The sequence below is a fragment of the Monodelphis domestica genome, chromosome 1, assembly GCF_027887165.1.
Source record: "Monodelphis domestica isolate mMonDom1 chromosome 1, mMonDom1.pri, whole genome shotgun sequence".
Classification (NCBI taxonomy): domain Eukaryota; kingdom Metazoa; phylum Chordata; class Mammalia; order Didelphimorphia; family Didelphidae; genus Monodelphis; species Monodelphis domestica.
Window position 1 is genome coordinate 696,168,019 of NC_077227.1, and position 20,106 is coordinate 696,188,124.

The window sequence follows — 20,106 nt, forward strand, 5'->3', positions numbered from 1 at the left end:
AAGGGATGTGAATTGTCCTAAATTGAAAAGTTGATAGTAAGTAGAGAACTAGAAACCAGGACTAGAATCCAGGATATGCAGGGTCAAGCCTTGGGTTTTTTCTGCTGTACCATCATGTGGTGGATGACAAGGGAGCCCGAGGAAGGTTTGGGAGAAGGGAAAGGAGAAGGAACAGAGGCCAGACTGAGAGGACATCCCTGACTCCAGATAAGATGATCTGGCCAGTCTTGGGGATAGGAGGATGAACAGAATTAGGTGATCCTCCCTATCTTCTGCCCATGGAGCTGTCTTCTTTTCCAGGCTGTGTTAAGGAAGGAGGTAGAGAAGCTGCTGGGGTTCCAGGGAAGACCCCTGAAGGGTGAAGGAGAGCAGGCATGTTTAGGTTTTGTTTTTTGTGCTGCCTGCCCTCACAGTCTATCTAAAAGCTTTCTTTATCGGCCCCTCCCATTCAGATCCCTTGCCCCATTCTGTCACCCTCAAGGGCCCTTTGCACCTGTTCCCTGAGGGTGTTTCTGGGACACCTACCACTTATGACAGTTGGGTTCACTTAGCAACCACTTCACACCTGGAGGTGCCCTGTGGGGCTTCCTCATCTCTGCTTACCTCAGGAGGTGGTAATGGTTCAAGAAAGGGATTAAGAGGGATCTCAAGGAATCTGAGAGTCATGCCCCCTTCTCCCAGGGCCCCTCATCTCTCAATCATGGAGGGGAAGGGGAAGCAGGAGGCAGAAGCTCAAACAGCATGGCTCTAGAGAGCCCTTCTGGGTCTGGGACCAGTTTGCCTCTTTTTCTGGAAAGGGTCCTCTCTCTTCAAAGATGGGTAGTACAGTGGCTAGAGTACCAGGAAGTAGTCAGGGAGATCCAAATTCAAATCCAGTTGGCTATGTGACCCTGAGCAAGTCCCTTAACCACTGCTTGCCTTAGTTTCTTCATCTGTAAAATGTAGACAACACCTTCCTTGCAGGGTTATTAGGAGGGTCAAATGAGATCATAATTGTAAAGTGCTTAGCACAGGGCCTGGCACATAGGCGGCACTATATAAATGTGACCTATTCTTCCCAGCCCTACAGTTTGGCTACGCTGGTATCCTTGCAAAGCCTGGAACCCAATATCCCACCTCTGTGACTTTGCACTAGTTATGCCCTCTGCTTAGAATGTTCTTCTTCCTCACCTTCACCCGTTTCCTTGGTTTCTTTCCAGACTCATCAAGTTTAACTTTCTGCAGGAGTCCTTTCCCTGTCCTCACTCCCTACCCCAGCAGCTAGTCCCCTTTTCAGATTAACCTCCATTTTCTCAATTTCTATATTTCAAGTGTCTGGTTATTTACATGTAGTCTTCCTCCTTAGAATGGGAGCTCTTTGGAAACAGGGACTGCTTTTACCTTCTTTGAACCCCAGTACCTAGCACAGGGATGGCAGGGATTAGGGAGTGCCTAATCATTTGCTTGTTGACTGACTGACCCAAAGCCCCAAGAGTCTTCTGAGTGAGCTGGATGAAGATTTCTTTCCTGAGCAGGTAAACAAGCCAGACCTTACTTAACCCCTCCTGAACACTCCTGTGCTCCCTCTGCCAGGACTTCTGGGAACCCACCCCTTGGGGATGGGGACGGGGAACTTCAGGCTGCCCAGAGATGTTATTAGTTCTTCTGCAATTAAAATGTCAGGAAGGGCTCCCAGGGCCCCAGGATAAGAGGACGCCAGGGCCCATGGGGTGGTGAGCCTGGTCCTGAGGCCCAGGCCTGAGGTAATCGTTCAGTTCCTTTGTCCAGGAGGAACTGAGCACTCCTTAGAGATCCAGGTGAGGTCTTGGGGAAGTTGGAAAAAACAACTCAACAACAGCTCTCCTTTGTAGGTCTGAGGATCTCTTAGAAGATTGTTTGTTTGGTTTATTTTTGTCAAGGATGGGAGGTGGGGTAGGGGCAGAGAGAATCTCTCCGTGGGTCAGCCCTAGAGGAAGGGGTTGCTGTGATGAATCCAGAAAAAAAAAGTTTGGTCCTACATCTAAAATAACATTTTAACTTACCATCCATCCCACAAGCATTCTTAAACACACCAGAGAGGCACCACTCAGGACTCATACTGTTTGAAGAGCCAGCAAGCAGTTAACTACTTTGGGCTTTTCAAAATACTTTTCTCACAGCTTTTCTGGGTGGTATATAATGGGAGTGTTGTCATACACCCATTTTACAGATAAGGAAAGTGAAGCTCAAAGAGACTGACCTGCATGAGCACTCTGCTAGAGTCCACTCGTGTTTGAACTGGAATCCAGCGAATCTAGTCACTGCACCATACTGGGCCATGCAATCTACTCTGTACAAGAGGGATGTGTAACAATTAGACAGAGTCCCTGTGCTGGAACTGCTTACACCCTGGAAGATTGTTCCAAGCACCAGATAGAGTCAGGAAAAAGAGTAGAGGCTGCTCACCAGCGGGAGAAAAACAAGAGATCTGTCTTTGCCTCAGCTCCATATTTTCCTGCTTTGGTGAGTGGTATTAGCTCCATGAATGAGCAAGCTTGTCACATGGTATGGAGTGACCCCAGATGGTCCTGGAGTGGTCAGCTCTAGTACAAATTCCCCAGGATCCTAGGAGGATTTCAGACAGAAAGATCATCCTAGGTCACTTCCTGTTGGAAATAACAGTCCTTAGGGGGATCAAAAGGAGTCCTTCCCAAACCCCATGGAAGCCTCAAGTAGTACAGAGTTGGCTCTGAGCCTTGAGAGACAACTTGGCAGGTTCTGAATTCATGGGAATTCATGTTGACTGATGCAGTCTATCTTCATTCCCTGTAGTTGTGTACGTGTTAGATGTATGTCTCTTAATGTGATGTTAATATATTAATGGTGCACCATCTTACATGACCTGTTCCTTGAAGTTCTTTGTTTTGCAGAGTTGTGAGAGGAATTTGTAAAAGAGAGAAATCAGTGGAGTAAGGAGCAGCTCATGGGGGGGAGGGGGGCAAGAAGAAAAAACCCAGGATTCCAATGAGAGAACAGAAGCTGAGAAAACTTGAAAAAACTGCCAGCTCACCTCACTCCTCCAGCTAAGAGCCTGAGAAGAGGATCTTCTAAGCTGGGGTCCTTCTGGATATCGACTGTTTCCCAGTGAACCCCTAAAATCTCTCACTCAGCTTAAAATATAGTAGACTGGGACTTTGAAGGAAGCCTTCTTCTGAGAGATCTTCTCCAGAAAGATCTATTCTCCAGCTCTCCCTAACTTGTCCTGGACTCCATTCCTCAAGCTAGAGTAGCTCAGGAGTAGGGACCAAGTCAGCAGCTGACCAGAAGAGGGGTCGAGGCCAAGAGCCTGGACCCCTAAGATTTTGGGGGGGTCAGTCTTCCAGTCAATAGGGATTCCTGCCTACCCACTTTCCTCTTCTAATACCTTCATCTCTCCCTTCCCTGAGTGAACACAAATAGTATTTACTACTTAGAGTGTGCCTAGTTCCTGACACTAAGGAAGGGGACTGAAGATTTGGGGAGAACCATACCTCTCCCCAAAAAGGAGGTTTAGCTCAGGATCCTAGGGATCCAAAATAATTAGATCCAAGGGGCAATCCTCTCCCCTGGGTAGAGGAGTAACTTCAGGTCTTGGGGGGGACGGGGAGAAGTGGCAGTTGGTGTGCTTGAAGGACCCAGAGAGAGGAAGGTCCATCTGGTCTCTTAACTATAGCTGAGATCAAGAAGGGAAGCTGTGTACCATTTCATTAAATCTCTTTCTTCTAGTTCTTAACCTCCACCTCCCAAAATCACTCCCTGAGGAGATATACTCTGTCCCTCAAGGAGACAAGCCAGGTTACCTTCCCCAAGGGGAAGAGAGGGGAAGATCAATCTCTTGCCCCTCTCCATTCTCTCAACTGTCTCTCTCTCCCTTCATTTCCTCTGTGGGTGGGTGTGTTCCCTTTCTGATCATACATTACAGGGACAACTTGGCAGGTTCTGAATTCATGGGAGGAAGATAGGCATTGTGTAGAGAAAGTGCTACCACTCCTCATGATTAGGTAATTAATTGCTTTTTCCATCTTGGAGAAGACAGGATTTGGAATGAGAAGACCTGGGTTCAGAACCCATCACTGCCGTTTACTACCCATGGGACCTTGGGCAAAGTCCTTTAACCTACTTGGGTCTCAGTTTCCTCATTTGTATTTTTAAAAATCCTTACCTTCTTAGTATTGATTCTTGGATAGAAGAATGGCAAGGACCAGGCAACTGGGGTTAAGTGACTTGCCTAAGATTACATAGTTAGAAAATATCTGAGGCCACATTTGAACCCAAGCTCTCCTGACTCTAGGCCTTGAGCGCTATCCATTGTACAACCTAGCTGTCCCTAGTATCCTTATTTGTTATAGGAAGGGGTTGGGTTATATGACTTCAAAGGTCCATGTCAGCTCTAGATGGATCACTATGGTCCCATTTAAATCTCCAAACCTGGTCCAACTTTATTTTACAGATGGGTAAACTGAAGCCCAGAGAAGGAAATGGAATTTGCCCAAGGTCACCCATCTAGAAAGTGGCAGATTTGGAACTTGAACACAAGGCCTTTGACTCCACGTTTATTGTCTGCCTGATTTCAGTTTTGTATTTGTATTTCTAGCACTAGAGCAGAGATACAAACATATTGTTCAGTCATTTCTGTGGTATCTGACTCTCTGACCCCATTTGGATTTTTCTTGGTAAAGATACAGGAATAGTTTGTCATTTCCTTCTCTAGCTCATTTTATAGATGAGAAAACCAAGGCAAACAGGTTGCCTAGTGTCTGAGGCTGAATTTCAATTCAAGTTTTCCTGACTCCAGGCCCAGGGCTCTAACCATCACTCCATTTTGCTGTCCTCAGTATGTATTAGGTGCTTTATAAATGCCTGTGGGTCCAATCTTCCCTCCTTACCTTACTGGCTCTCCTTTCAGTCCAAGGGGGATGCTGTTCTGACCTGTTTCTCTTTGATAAAATTATAAAATATAAATGTGCGGTTTTATATATGCTAATGTTTGTGCTGAGAGGAGGACTGACTAATGTGTGGGCTGGGAGGGTGCTAATTGCATGAACTGTGGAGGGGTTAAAAGGGATCAAGATGATGAAAGAAAAGGAGTTGAGAAAAGGGAGGAGTCCCCATACCCTATGAGTTGGTGCTAGCTGAAGGGCTGCAGGAGCAGCTAGAAGCAAGAATATTATTGGCCCAGGGACAATTGAATCAGCAAGTTTTGAAAAGTCTTGAAGCAATAAGCACTTAAGGGAAAATTTCTCCCTCTAGAGTGACAGGATCTGGATCAATGAAGCCAAGGATGGCAGAGATGTCTCTTGGATATTGTCCTGTGGAATATGAAGAGTAATTATAATTATAATAATTCTTCCTAGGGCTATGGCAATGGAGGGGGCACACTGTCAGGTCCTACAAAGCTGTTAAGGTTTGTAGCATATATTGTGTACCAGCCAGAGAATTGTAGATTTAGAACTTGTAGGAACCTTGGAACTCATCTAGTCCACCTCCTTCAAATTACTGTGGAGGAAACTGAGGCCCAAATTCTTAAGTCTAAGTGATTTTTCTCCTATTACATGTTTAATTAAGTAGCAGAGCATGGCACTGTATTGAGAACCAACCTAGAGATGCCATTTTGGCTCTGGGCATTTTAACTAGTTGTCCTTGGTTGGAATTCTCTTCCCTCTTCATCTCTGCTTCCTGGCTTCAGTGACTTCCATCAAATCTTAGCTAAAGTCAGTCAACAAACATTGATTAAAGTACCCATTAGGTGCCAGGCACCCTGCTAAGCTCTAGGGATATAAAGAGAGGCAAAACAGCTCCTGCCCTGAGGGTGCACACAGTTTACAAAGGAAATAATCTACAGAGGAAAGTCGCTAGAATGAAAGGTTGGGGGAGGGGGAGTCTGTCCTCTTATGCAAAAGAGGAATAACGGTTAGGGATGGAGGTGAGAAGCCACAGTATCGAGATCCCCAATTCTCCCGAGATCACAAAACCAGAGAAAGTCGGGATTCGAACTCCAGGTCCAAGTCCACTCTTAGTCCTTCAATCAAAGGACCCACACGGCTCTATCATCCTTTCTCCCCGCCCAAGTGCTCGGTGGTCCTGAGCTCTGCCCATATTCCACTTTGTCCAATCAGGACTAGGCTCTGTACCCAATAAAACGTGATCTCTTCCCTTATTGGTAGTTGTTGGACTCTGCCTCCAATAAGGGGTGGGTTGTTTCCCTTCTCTCAGCTCGTTTGGGTTGGGAGCGGACTTGTTCTCTTCTTTGTGCCGTAGTTTTTCGGGATTGGAAATAGTTGGGCGAAAACACTCACTACGACGGCTCTTCCCGGACTTCCTCACGCTAAGAACTACAACTCCCGACAGGTTGTGCTATCGCTACATCTAATGGATCACGTGGTTTCCTCCCTCATTTCTCCCGCCTCCCCCCTTCGTTTTTTTCCTTCCCCCACTGTCCCCTGTCCCTTGGGCGCCGCGAGTCACGCGGGTTCAATGACTAGTTCGGAGCTGGGGAAAGGGGCGGGACCTGAGGGCTGGAACACCGCACTGGTGGCCAATGGGAAGGGCCTGGCGGGGGGCAGGCGCCCGCCCCAGGCCGTGCGCGCGTCCGCGCGGGCCTGGAAGAGGAGGGGGAACTGGAGTGGTGCGGGAGCGCGCCTGGCGGCTGTGGCAGCGGTGGTGTAGGCGGCGGTTGGGGGGCGGGTGGCGGTTGGAGGCGGAGGCGGCCCAGCTGAGGGGCGGCCTCGCTCACTTGCTCCCTCACTCTCTTGCGCTGACAGGCAGCAGGCCTGAGCCCGGGACGAGGCCGGAAAGTTTGCGGCGGAGCAGGGCATGAAGCGGCGCTGAGCCGAAGGCGAGCCGAGCCAAACCGAGCGGAGTCTCTGCCGCCAGAGGAGAAGGAGGCGCCGCCGCCGCCGCTGCTGCTACTACTGCTGCTGCTGCCGCCGCCGCTGCCGCGAGTCCCCGACCACGCCGATGACTACTGCAAACTGCGGAGCCCACGACGAGTTCGACTTCAAGCTCATCTTCGGGGAGGACGGGCACCCCCCGCCGCCCTTGCCCCCGGGGCCCGCAGGTGAGAGTGCCTGGACACTTGAGAACCTAGAACCCGGCTGCCCCGCCCCACCCCCCGGGCCGGGCTGTGGCAGCGGGGGGAGGGGGACGGCCTGGCTTTGGAGCCAGAGCCTCCCGCCGGGGGGCCGAGGAAGAGACGAGGAGGAGGCCCACGGGGCGAGAAAGAGTGAGAGTGTGTGTGTGTGTGAGAGACAGACTGCTGCTGAGTAGTGCGTGTGTAACTAGTGTGAGTGTAAGTGTACCTTAGGGCTTGTTTTCCTCCCACTTTGTTTGGTATGATTTTACTAGTGTATACTGCGAGTGTGTGTGTGTGTGTGTGTGTGTGTGTGTGTGTATCCAAGGAGGAGGGGTGGGAGGAGGCTTTTAGCCTCATCCTTTGCCATCCATCCCGGCTCGAAAAGAAACCCTTCCAACTAGATTATCTCGCTGTGTTTGTAAAGTCGGAAAAGGTTCCCTGCATGCCCCTCGGTGCTGCGGCGAGAAATGTCTGTTTGGAACGTGTCAGATGTGTACAACGTGTTTTAATGCCTGGGTTTTTCTTGTGACCTTAATATTTGTTTATAGCAAATCCACTTAGTGTTGAGACCTAATAGGGCTGTGGTAAGGGCTTTGGATTTGGAATCCGTCAAATGGGGTTTGTATATTGACTGACTCAGCTGGGTTAGTACCCTGTGTGATCTTGGTCAGGTCACTTAACCTCCCTCTTCCTCAGTTTCCTCATCTGCAAAATGAACTGTGAGAACAGATATATCTTCCTTCTCTCCTCCCATCCCCCTTTCCGTCTTAGAATCAATTCTGTGTATTGGTTCTACGGCAGAAGAGCGGTAAGGGCTAGGCAGTGGAGGTTAAATGACTTGCCCAGAGTCACCTGGCTTAGTAAGTGTCTGGGGTCAAATTTGAATTCGGTACCTCTGGTCTCTAGGCCCGACTTTAAATCCACGAAGTCACCTGGCTGGCGACCCCCCTCCCCCCCCCATTGCCTTTCTCTTAACACTTTTTTTTTTGTGTGTGTGCTTTAATTGTATTTCCACATGAGTTTTCTGAAGTTCTTAATCCAAATTGTCTCCTTTCCTTCTTCCCTCCCCCTCCCGAAGCTGGCAAGCAATTCAACCAGATTACCTTTCTAAGGCCTCTTTCATCTCTTAACTCCACAGGCCCCTCTTTTCTCCGTTAGAAAATGTGAAAAATAACGATCACAGCGTTTTACTCATATTTAGTTTGGCTTCTTTTTTATATTTTATTCTCACTGCTTAATTTGTAATGTTTTTTATCTGAAGTTGTCGAATTTATCTGACACAAAACCTGCTTCAGTCTTTGGCACACATAGCATTCGTTGATTTTTATATTTGAAACAGACTAAAAGTGTAATTAGAGAAAACATGAATTAACATTACTGATGGAGGTAATGATTACTGAAACTGGAAATGAAATAACTTCAATTTGGAATACCATTTTGTAGAACAAATACAAGATTAAGAACAGATTTTTAAATGAACTATTTTGTTGACCCTGCCAAGAATAGTTTAGTCTTCCATACCTTTTTGGGGTGGAGCAAATGCTTGAAAAACTAGTAATAGTATTCTTTGAAAATGTATGCTTTTGGAGGGAAGTACATTGTTTATCCTATATCAAATGTGCTTTCTGGAAGTTGGGGTATTTAGCAATTTATGAATTAGTTGGTGAAATCTGTGTTTAACTCTGCCAAATAGGTACACATAGTTACATATGTAACTCTAGACCATGTTTATTTGAAAGATAAACCAAAAAATAAGTGTTCTGAAAGTGTTAATATTCTTAAGGTAAAACATTTTGGAAGTTGGTATTCTTCATGATTTTTCTTGAATGTTCTGATAATGGTTAAATTTTTCCATGAGAAAAAAAGTTCATTTTCTACTATAACTAGTTTACTAGTTTAAAAGGAAATTTTGGAGGGAGGAGAGACCAGTGAATTACTCAAAATTCCCTCTAAATTGTATGGAGGACTGACCAGCTTTACTTGGAAACTGCTTAACTGAGAGCTCTTTGTGACCCAGCTTGGAATCTGAAAAGTGACATACCTTTATTTAGGCTTCTTAAATGTACATTTGAATGGTGTAGAATGAACTGGAGTTGGTCTCAATGGGGAATTTAGCCATAAATTACTTAATAATTGTCTCATTAATGATGTTAGAATTACATTTATATAAATATATTATATCAAAACTAGAGTGGCTAGTAGAGTATATTTGATGTTATTTTGATAACTTTTTGTCTTCAATGCTAAATAACTTTCTCACTATCACAAAGACATGGTAATAGTAAGCTGCCTCAATCAAAAAGATCCTTAGTTTTTCATGGATAATTGGAGTTCAACACTTTTATTATAGAAGAAATAGCTTGATGTTTGATTTCTTCCAGTTATAAATTCTGTGATTCCTGGCAGCAAGCATGTATTAATAAATATTATTTGTTTATATACCTACTCAATGTAAAGTTATCTTTATGCCAAAAAAAAAATCATGATTTAGGCAAAAAATTGTGCATTCACTCATTGTTTCTGAAAAGTTTTCCTGATTGTAAGGGGAGAATTCTTCCATATATTTCATCCTTTTTATTTTTAAAAAGTTATTTATATATTTTATTTTGACACATCAGATACTCCCAGTCTCCTTGAAAGGCATATTGTTGTTTTTTTTTAACAGCAAAAGAGGACTCATTTTGCAGTTATGTTATAAATATTGAAGGTTATACTTGACCCTAACCCAGTTTTGTTGTATCTTCATTTTGACTTTATTTACATTGTTGCAGTTAGTTTGTATAATTTATTTCTGTCATTTTCATTCATCTTTCCATGTTTCCTCAAAATTTTTTATGTTCATACCTTATGTTATATATGTACTATACCATTAAGTTATCCACCATGATTTTTTGTCATTCCATAATCATTGGATATTTTCTTGATTTTCACATTTTTATTATTACAAATGATAGTTCTGTGAACACTTGTGTATATGAATTTGTTTTTGTAATTTCCTTGGAGAGTGTATAGATTGGTAGTGTTGATGGTTTTCTATTGAGATGGCTAGGGCAAAAGATATGAACAATTAAGAACTTTTCTTGCATAATTACAAATAAATTTTCAGAGCAGTTGAAACCTTCATAGTTTGACCTTCTCTGATTCAATGAACAGAGCTTCCCATATTTAACATTTTTGCTAGTTTGATGGTTATGACAGGATACTTCATGGTTATTCTCACTTGTGGGATAGCTGTTTCTTGATTTGAAAACTTAACACCATTTGACTATTTACTTATATTTTGGGGAATATATCTTAACATATTTAGGTTAAACCTTTATTATATCAGGCATTTATCAGGCTATTTAATGTAAATTATTTTTTCCCAACTGATATTTTCTGACTTTAACATCATTACTTTTTTGGGAGGGTGTCCCAAAGCTTTAGCAATTTAATATAATTGCAATTATAAAGTCATCTCTTGTGTTTTTTAAATGACAGATCTTTCCTTTATCCATAATTGTAAAATATGCATCCTTTCATTCTCTATTTTTTCTTGTTATGACTTTTTAATTTTTAAAATGTTTCTCCATTTGGAATTTATTGTGGTATAATATATTCTTATTGTGTGTTTCAGTACAATATAGGTTTCAAGACAGTTCTTATTTTAGAGTATGTTAAGATGTATTCCGAGAGTTTTTTGTAATCTTAGTATATTGGAGGTAGAAAAGATTTAGAAGCTCACAGGGGCATGAATTGCACAAAGTCATTAAGTAACCCTCATTTCTACTCTTTTGGCACTTTAGATTTAATATCAAAAGGAACAGTTAAAAATTCTGTGATTAAAACTTATCAGCAGGTGAAATCAACATTCTTTTTGGTATTCATTATGAGCTTTGAATTAATTATGATTTGAAGTAACCAAGAATTAGTTTAACAGATGCCTTTAGGATGAACTTGTGTGGTAAACTGGGACATAACAATTTCTAGGATTCATTACAGTATTAATTTTTGTTAAATATTTTTTCTTTTTTCCCTTTAGCTTTTTTAGACTTATTACAGAGAGAGAGAGAAATCTGATGGAAAATCCTTTTTTTAGTAGGCCCCATTTGTCCCAGTTTGTCAAATTACAGTGTACTGTGTGAGCACATCTTAGTCTCTCTGGGCTAGTGTGGTTTTAGATCTTGCAGGAGGTTTGAAGGACCTTTGCCACAACTCAATCTCCATTTCTTTTCTAATTAGAATGTTAATCATCACATTCACACAAAAATTTTCTGTTCTTCTGAGTAGGCCTTATGGCTTTGTGCTTAAGTAGACATTTGAAAGTTGAGGGAGGAGAGAAAAACCAAAGGACTAAAAATTCTATACTAAAATTTTTAGAACAGAAACAGCAAACTCTTATTTCTTTTAACTGTTCTTAATCACAGATAAGACACATTCTCTCTTCTCCCTCCCTCCCTCTCTTTATTCTTTATTCTTTTGGGGTAGTAGTTTTACTAATTAAAGCTGCTTGGAAACAAATGCAGAAGAAAAACATAAGATGGATCACATAATTCAATAGGGATTTTGTTAGGGTTTTGTTGTTAAAAGATCACTCTACTGTAAATATGAATAACATGGAAATAGGTTTTGAACAATGATACATGTATAACAGTGGAACTGCTTGTCAGCTTTGGGAGTGGGGAGGAAGGGGTGGAAGAATCATGAAGCATAACCATGGAAAAATATATTTTTAAAAAATTTAATTTTATTTTGTCAATTTAGAACATTATTCTTTGGTTACAAGAATCATACTCTTTCCCTCCCTCCCCTCCCCTCCACCCATCCTTCCCGTAGCCCATGTGCAATATAGAAAAATATTTTTAAAAATAAGAGAGAATTATTGTTTTGCTCCCAAAGCTTACTATATCCCTAGATTTATAATGTAGGATTCAAACTGAATTAAGCAACTGCTTTGGATTTAAGTTTGTATTATCTGTTCCTCCTTAAAAAAAAAGTTAGATCTAGCTTTCAAGTACCACACTTTAATACTAAATAAACTTCAAATAATGTTTAATTCATTAGTTCTTAATAATATTGTGGAAAACACAATTTATTCATTTCAAAGGGGAAGCATCCTTAATGAATTTCTGTGACTTATTTTAGGACTTTCTAGTTTGACATTTTAGTTTTATTTTCTAAATATGTAGATTCAATATTTTCTTCTCCTGGCTAAGTTGTTGTTTGTTTTTCCTAGCCTAAGTATTAAATTTCTAGATCTAAATTAAAGTTACTAGAAGATGTTGCCAATATTAGGGAGCTCTGGATTGTGGAATATTAGCCTCCCCCCACTCCTTTTGATTATGCAGTTACTCCATTTACTAATTTTTTTCTTTTAAAAAAAATAATTGGCCTTTGTATATTTTGGGAGGAGCTATAAAAAATACATAATTGTAGGCATATACTCCTTTCCCCGTCAATAACTACATTACTTTTACTGGAGTGGTTGAGGGAATTTTTTGTTTTCACGATTTTTTACCTTTATTAGAATTCTTATTCTTCAGAGAATGAAAATGTTAGACATAGAAATAATTTTTTTCATTTTGTTCATTACGTAATTGGATTATTTATACATAAGGCTTTGATGATTTCCTTAAATGACAAATTCCTTAAATTTACTTAAATGAAATTTTCCTTAAATTTCCTTAAATTGTTCCCTGAATGTTGTTTCCTACAACATATGGGTGGGGGAAGGGGGATATAGAAGGTTATGTGAAATACATCCAATTTAAAGTTTTGCATGATTTGGAATATTTGATTTATTGATTAGTTCCACTAATTCTATTTCCATAATGAGTTTTAGCTATAAGCATTAATGATTTATTTTTCTTTTTTGTTTATTTTTTTTTAAAACTCTTACCTTCCATATTAGTTCTAAGACAAGAGTGTTAAGGGCTAGGCAATGGGGGTTAAGTGACTTGCGTAGGGTCACACAGCTAGGAAGTGTTTGAGGTCAAATTTGAACCCAAGACCTCCATTCTCTGGGTCTGGCTCTCAATCCACTGAGCTACCTAGTTTCCCCCTGCTTATTTTTCTTTTTTTAACCCAAATCTTCTATCTTGGAATCAATAATATGTATTATTAGTTCCAAGACAGAAGAGTGGTAATGGCTAGGCAATGGGGGGCTAAGTGACTTGACCAGGGTCACACAACTGGGAAATGTCTGAGGTCAGATTTGAATTCAGGACTTCCCATCTCTGGGCCTGACTCTCAATCCACTGAGCTATCTAGCTGCCCCCTGCTTATTTGTTTTTAAGAAAACAGGTATTCCCTTTGCAGAAATAGAGGTTACTTTTGCCAAACTTTTTTCTCTTTAAAAAATTTTTTATAATAAGAGATAAATTCTTTTTGGAAGGGAAGTAGAGGAATGAATATATTGGAAAATGTAGGTGATGTAAAAATGAAATCTCAGGGCATCTGGGTAGCTCAGTGGATTGAGAGCCAGGCCTAGAGATGGGAGGTCCTAGGTTCAAACCTGACCTCAGCCACTTCCCAGCTGTTTGACCCTGGGCAAGTCACTTGACCCCCATTGCCTAGCCCTTACCACTCTTCTTCCTTGGAGCCAATACACAGTATTGACTCCAAGACGGAAAGTAAGGGTTTAAAAAAAAATGAAATCTCAAAATTTATTAAAAAATAAAGAGCATTTGCCCAGCTAACTGTTTTCTAGGTAGAGTTTAATGTTAACTCATATGTACAAATCTTAGGAGCCATTAATTATAAATAATAATAATAGCTACCATCTCTATAGTGCCTATCATGTACCAGACACTGTTCTAAGTGCTTTACCAATACTTTGATCCTCACAACAACTTTAAGAGAGAAGTGCTAATATTATCCCCATTTTACACTTAAGGTAATGGAGGCAAACAAAGTTAAAGTGTCTCAGGCTGGATTTGAAATGAGGACTGTAGGCTCAGTGCTCTATTGGCTTCACCATCTAGCTTCCTCAAATTAAAAAAGATATATTCCTCTGGGAGGGAGAAAGTGAAACTTCCTTTATTTCTTTCTGTAGAAATATAATGATGTATTTGTAGAGCTCATATAAATATTAGATTGATATTATTGTACCATATTTTCTATATGTAAAATTACATATTTTCATCATAAATATAATGCCTTCTGAAGTTGAATAAAGGTAGAATATATAAATTCTATCAGTAAGTTTCACTAGAAAGAATTTTTAATTTTGTCATTTCTGCAGTACCTTTTCTCTCTAGAGCTCTAAATGCACCTAGTATCAATAGCATAAATTAGTAATAGAGATCAAACAAGTAATCTAAATTTGGTGGAGCCTTTTGGGTGTAAATATTTGGAGGGGAGAAACTCCTTTAAAAGGACCACATGTCACCAGTTAAAAAAATCTCATTGTAAGTAAGTAGTGTTAACTCAATTTTCCTTTGACTTTTCCCTTTGTCAAATTATAGAAGGAATAATTTGGCTTTTTTCCCAGTCCCACTGTTAAAGGATCTCATATGAGATACACTTATATTAGATGTTATAACAGTAAAATTTTTGTTATGTATTGTAGCTAAGATTTTGTGAGTCTTTAGTATGAACTGAACCTTTAACTCAAAGTTTATTTAGGATCATAAGAAAAATCTTAGGCTCAAGAAATCATTCTGCCTTCTTCAGTCAGAATTAATCTTGGACAAGTTCTATTAATTCTGACACTGTCCATCTGTTTCTGTTCAAATGTATGTTAAAGGGCCCTGCTTTATTCATTTTTTTGATGAAGCAGAATATAGTTATAATTTTTGGTAAGATAGTTTAAATTTTTTTACATTGTTAGAGATAATTTAAAAAGCCACAATGTCAAATTGCAGTGTTTTACCAAAAAAGTTTAATGTTCAAATTATATGGACTAGAAAAATTTAATATGAGGGAAATGTTCTCTTGCTAGTGAAGTAACAAATGATTCTTCATTACAGTATTTAGCTTTAAATAAAGGGAGTGGTGTTAGAGTCAATAGTATTTCTCTTAAAGATGTGAGAAACATGAGTAGGTTGGGCTTCATTTGATAGTAAGAAGCAGTTTGACTGTTCACAGCAGTAACATAAATAAGGGAGGTGTTGTCTAAAGCTGCTTTGGTGGGTCAGGGGAATAGACATAGCAGACTTGGCAGAAAGCCTGGCCTCTAAAACAACATCCAAGTCATCAAATTTGCCCAGGCACGCCATGTGAGTTTCAAATGACAGTGGAATTTAAGATGAGTGAAATGATCAGTGTGGCTTAGGAGAATCACAAGCAGGAGCAAGATTTTTTAACAAGCCATCATTTTATTCAAACTTCACATGGATTTGCATGTGTATTTAATATTTACATGGTGTTTATACAATTTTATTGCCTGATTTCTCACCTGTCTGCCTAGTCAAACTCTTGTAGACTGGCAAAATTTGTGAGGCTTCAGGGAAGAGAAACAAGTAAATCTCTAAGATTTAGGCTGTATTATGAATTGACAGCCTACCAGAAGCTGAAATTTAATTAGTGTCACAGTAGTTGAGTATCCTGGTATTACTGCCTGAAAGGGGATTGCAAATTTAGGAAAGCCAGCAAAATCCCAAGTAAATTGGAGTAGCAACTTCCAGGGTTAATTTTCAAATACAATTTGGACTGTGTCAGTATGCTTTGTGACTCAACAACAGGTGAGGAAGTTTTAGTATTTATAAATATGTGTTTTAAATATTGTAAGTAGCATGTGTTTTTTAATATTTTGTTGAATTTTTATTTTATATTATTAGTCAAATCAAGTATAAAATTGATTTAACTTGATATTTTTTACAGCAGAAATCTTTGTGGTGATTGTTGTTTTGTAAGAGAAACTGCCAAATGCAAACACCTTAAAAAAGGATTTTCATTTGAGTAGCCAATGGTCAAAATATTTGGTTAGCAGCATGTAACTTGTACTTAAGTGTGTGTTTTTCATTAAATTGTATTTGGGAAATATTTGCTATAAAGGTCTCTTAAATAAATACATTTTTGCTAACTGCTTAAGCCCTTTAAAAATCATATTCCAAGATTAGTAAAGGCAAATACTTATTCTACCCCTACTCCCAAAGAGTTATACCATTCAAAAATATAATGTCAAGTTGAATATAATTTTTATTAGTTTATTAAGTTACATAGTAAAGAAATAAACAAGGCACATGTTGGTTGCAAAATCTGATTCTTAATCACCTTTAAATGTTATTGTGTAAGTATTTGGATTGGGGATATAAATAATAGTGGAAGTATATGGGAATACAGATTGCTTAGATGGTATATTCTTGAGCAGTTTGAGAGTATATCTTTGTGGCGTGTGGATTTTTTTGGGGGGGGTAGAAGAGAAAATACTGGTTTATAGTTTAGTGCTTTACTTGCCCAAATTGCCCACATGTTGGTACTAAAATGGAGAAACCATTTTTCAAACAGATTTATTTTTCTTTTTTCCTCTATGTTGTTTGCAAATTGATCTAACAGTAGGTTTTTGTGTAGATATGGGTAGAATTATGGTAGTACCACTGTTTGAATTATCTTTTATAATTCTCTGAAATTAGAATATTGCTTTGGGTCACAAAACTAGTTTTCATTTTTCAGAGAGAGTTGTAAGATTATTGAAATGGATGTTTTGGTCTTATGTGAGTTAGTTAAAAGAATAAAACTGGGAATTATGAAGACATTTTTATTTGGTAAATTTTTGAAACAGCATCAGTTTTTTAGTTTTTTCATTGGAAAAGCAACCTTTTTATTATGTTAGCACATTGAAGGAGAAAAGATCAAATGCATACATTTAAGGTACTATTCTTATTCTTGAAATAGTAGAACCGTAAGAAATTCGGTGACCATTCTATGTGCCATAACCACTTAAAAGGTAATACTTCCTTTGGGAGACTGGGTTATAACATTTTCTTACTATCAAGGTTACATGTCTTCCCTCTTTCACATCCACATCTTATTTTCTAGCATTTTGTAGAGCAATGGAGTTGGCTGTGCTTGAGTTTGAGAGGCCTAGGAATGAAACTGTTCTCGGGCAACTTATTGATCTCTTTGTCCACTTAACTGCTTAGAACCTCAATATCTTCAGCTGAAAAATGAAGATAATATTTGTACTACTTCATTTATAGGAATCTTGGGAGAAAAATGCTTTGTAGATCCTAAATATGTATTGTAAATGTCATTGTTTTTAAAATCTGTTTAGCCTATCATGTTTAATTCTGATGCTGTTCCTGAATATTTTTTTCTCTTTTCTTCTTGAGGTTAAATCCTTAGTCAAAACTTTTTGTCTCTTTTGGATTGTCATTTTCTCCACATTTGCTCATGTCTACCTTTGAAAGTCATTGTCACAAAGTCAGTCTCAGTTCTAGTTGTTTAGTTTGTCGTGACAAAACTCCCACCAGCTGTTAACAGGTGCCTTTACCATACTCCCCCAGCACCATTCCAGAGGCAAGATTCCACAGGTGTGGTGTATATGTATATATGCATATATATGTATCAGTTTTGCTGGATTATTTGGGAGTGGTGTTTCTTTAAAAATTTTTGTTATAAGGGGTGGTTTTGTGAGAAGGGGAAGGGGAGAGATGCTGGGGAAATCTAAGAGATTAAAAAAAAAATCTATTTTAAAGAATGCCTTTATCATGCCTTTAGTAAATTTATCTTCATTTTTCCACCCACTCTCTTGCTTTTATTTACTTTATACCCATCTTAATTTTAATAAGTTATTCATTGCTCTTCTGTTTCCTGGGGCAGCTAAGTGGCACAATAGATATAGTGTCAGTCCTAGATGGAGTCAGGAAGACCTGAGTTCTATTGTGGCCTCAGACACCTACCAGTTGTGTAGTTTTAGACAAATCACTTAATTTTTCTGCTTTGGTTTCCTTGAGTGTAAAACAGGAATAATAGTACTTATCTCCCAGGTTGTTATGAAGATCAAATGAGCTATTATATAAAGTGCTTAGCACATAGTAGGTGCTTAATAAAATGTTTGTTTCCTTCCTTCCCTTCTGAAATGTTTTTAATGTCTTTTCAGCTTTTATTGTTATTGCCGTCTTTTTATTGTAGTCAGTATGCATAGCATCATTTTGCTTTCTTCAGTCTTCATTACTTCATGTATGTTTCCGTATTAGTAATTTCTCATGGCACATTATGGTTCAGTAATAAATAACCCAATTGTTACACTTGTATTATTTCTCGTTTTTTTTACTCTTATTACTAATGCTGCTGTGAATTGTTTTTTTAAATATTTGATCTCTATCTTATTTTGTTAAACATCCTTAAGGTCTACTAGTGAGGTCGATGGTTCAAAGAGAATAAATGGTTTTGAAGCTTTGATTGTATATTGTTAATATTACTTTCCAAAAGGATTGTGCCTCTTTATTGCTTTGCTCTACATTGCCTAGCAGTATAAAAGGAGTATGTATTTCTCTATAGCCTGACTAATATTGAATTTAACATTTTAAAAATTTCCATAACAATTTAATACATACAAGATGCTATGATCATAGATTTCATAGTTGATTTAATCTAACCGTCCCACTTTACAGAAGAAGCTGAGTCCCAGTTCTATAGAGAGTAAAATGGCTTTCTTGAAGTTAGGTACTAGGCAGAACTGGACTGTCGAACTTGGCAAATGTTTCTATATCACACTGCCTATATCTGTGCTTTTTCATGTCTTTATCTTGTTCATTTATTTTTCCTGTCAGTCATTATTAAAAGATCTTTGAAAAATTACTTCCTACAAAGCCTTTTAAGTTAATTGGAAATGAAGTATTTTGTGATTTCCTTTTTCTAATAATTATAGAAATAGCTAATATTTCGGTATCACTTTAAGCTTTGTAGAACACTTTACAAAATTCTCATTTTGTCCTCATAGCAACCCAAGGAGGTAGGAGTTATTATTATTCCCATCTCATAGATTAAGAAACTCTAGCAAAAAGAAGTTAAGTGACTTAGCTCAAGTCACACAGCTAGTTAAATATCTGAGGCAGAATTTGAACTTGAGCCTTTCTGACTCTAGAAGCAGTGGTCTATCCACTACTTCCTGATTCTGATGCAGTATACAAAACTTATTGATGACCTCTTCCTTACCGCAGCTACACTCAAAGATAAAAATGAATATACCTTTGAACTTGACATCATGCACAGATGCTACGCTTCCATGTCATGAATCCTGAAATTCTCTTATATAACACTTTCTATTGGCTTTCCACTTTTCCCTCTTTCAGTACCAAACCCTGCTCTTTGTCTACATTGTGACCTCCATTTCTTTAACCTCTCAGTTCTTTCCCAGTTCATCACCTCTTTACTAGCTATACTCTGCTTCTATCTCTCCCTTATCAATTTATTATCCTACTCACCACAGTGGTTCTTCAAACTTCCCATGGCTTCCTGTCCTCCACCTTCTCAGCTGAGAACCTTAACTTCATATTTTATGGAAAAAGATTAAAGTCATTTGCTGAAAATTCCCTTTTCCCTCTTCCTTATATCACTGACGCTTTCTCCCACTGTCTCTTACTTCATTCCTGCCTCACATGATAAGTTGGCCCTTTTCTTTGCCTAGGCCAAACCCTTCTTACCTGTATAAGTGATCCTATTCTATTCCATTTCCTCTAATAGATTATCTCCTCTGTCATTTGTCTTCTGCTCTCATTTCTCTTCTATTTCCTGTCTTCTTCCCTACTGTGTATGTATTTCCCTGTATCTTCTACTTCCTTAAAATACCCTCACTTGACCCATACATCCCCACTAATTATCATCTCATGTCTCTTCTGTTTTTGTGTCTAAACTCCTTGAAAAGCCTGTCTATAATAGATATCTCCATTTCTTCTGCCCCTTGTACACTTCAGTTCAGACACACTGATAGTATTGCCTTCCCCTACACTGACTTCCTTCAAGTTCTACTTAATATCCCACTTTCTACATAAAGCCTTTCCCAATATCTCTTAATTCTAGTGCCTTCCTATTTATCTTGTATGTAGCTTTTTTGGGTAATATTTGTTTGCTTGTTTTTTTCTCCCATTAGATTGTAAATTCCGTGAGGGCAA

At 39.2% G+C, this 20,106-nt stretch overlaps 1 protein-coding gene across 5 annotated transcripts in view; it reads left to right on the plus strand.

Moving 5' to 3' along the window:
* Positions 1 to 6,915: 6,915 nt before the first annotated feature.
* NFATC3 (nuclear factor of activated T cells 3) overlaps positions 6,916 to 20,106 on the plus strand; it is a 195,647-nt gene continuing 182,456 nt past the window's right edge. For 3 of the 5 annotated variants that reach the window (XM_001373944.4, XM_007477224.3, XM_056810029.1), the window contains exon 1: positions 6,922 to 7,054. In XM_001373944.4, coding sequence (XP_001373981.2) covers positions 6,955 to 7,054 — 100 coding nt within the window. In that variant the 5' untranslated portion in view covers positions 6,922 to 6,954. Of the gene's footprint in view, positions 7,055 to 11,881; positions 15,733 to 20,106 lie in introns of those variants that run through there. The other 2 variants (XM_056810018.1, XM_056810025.1) reach the window with 2 other exon arrangements.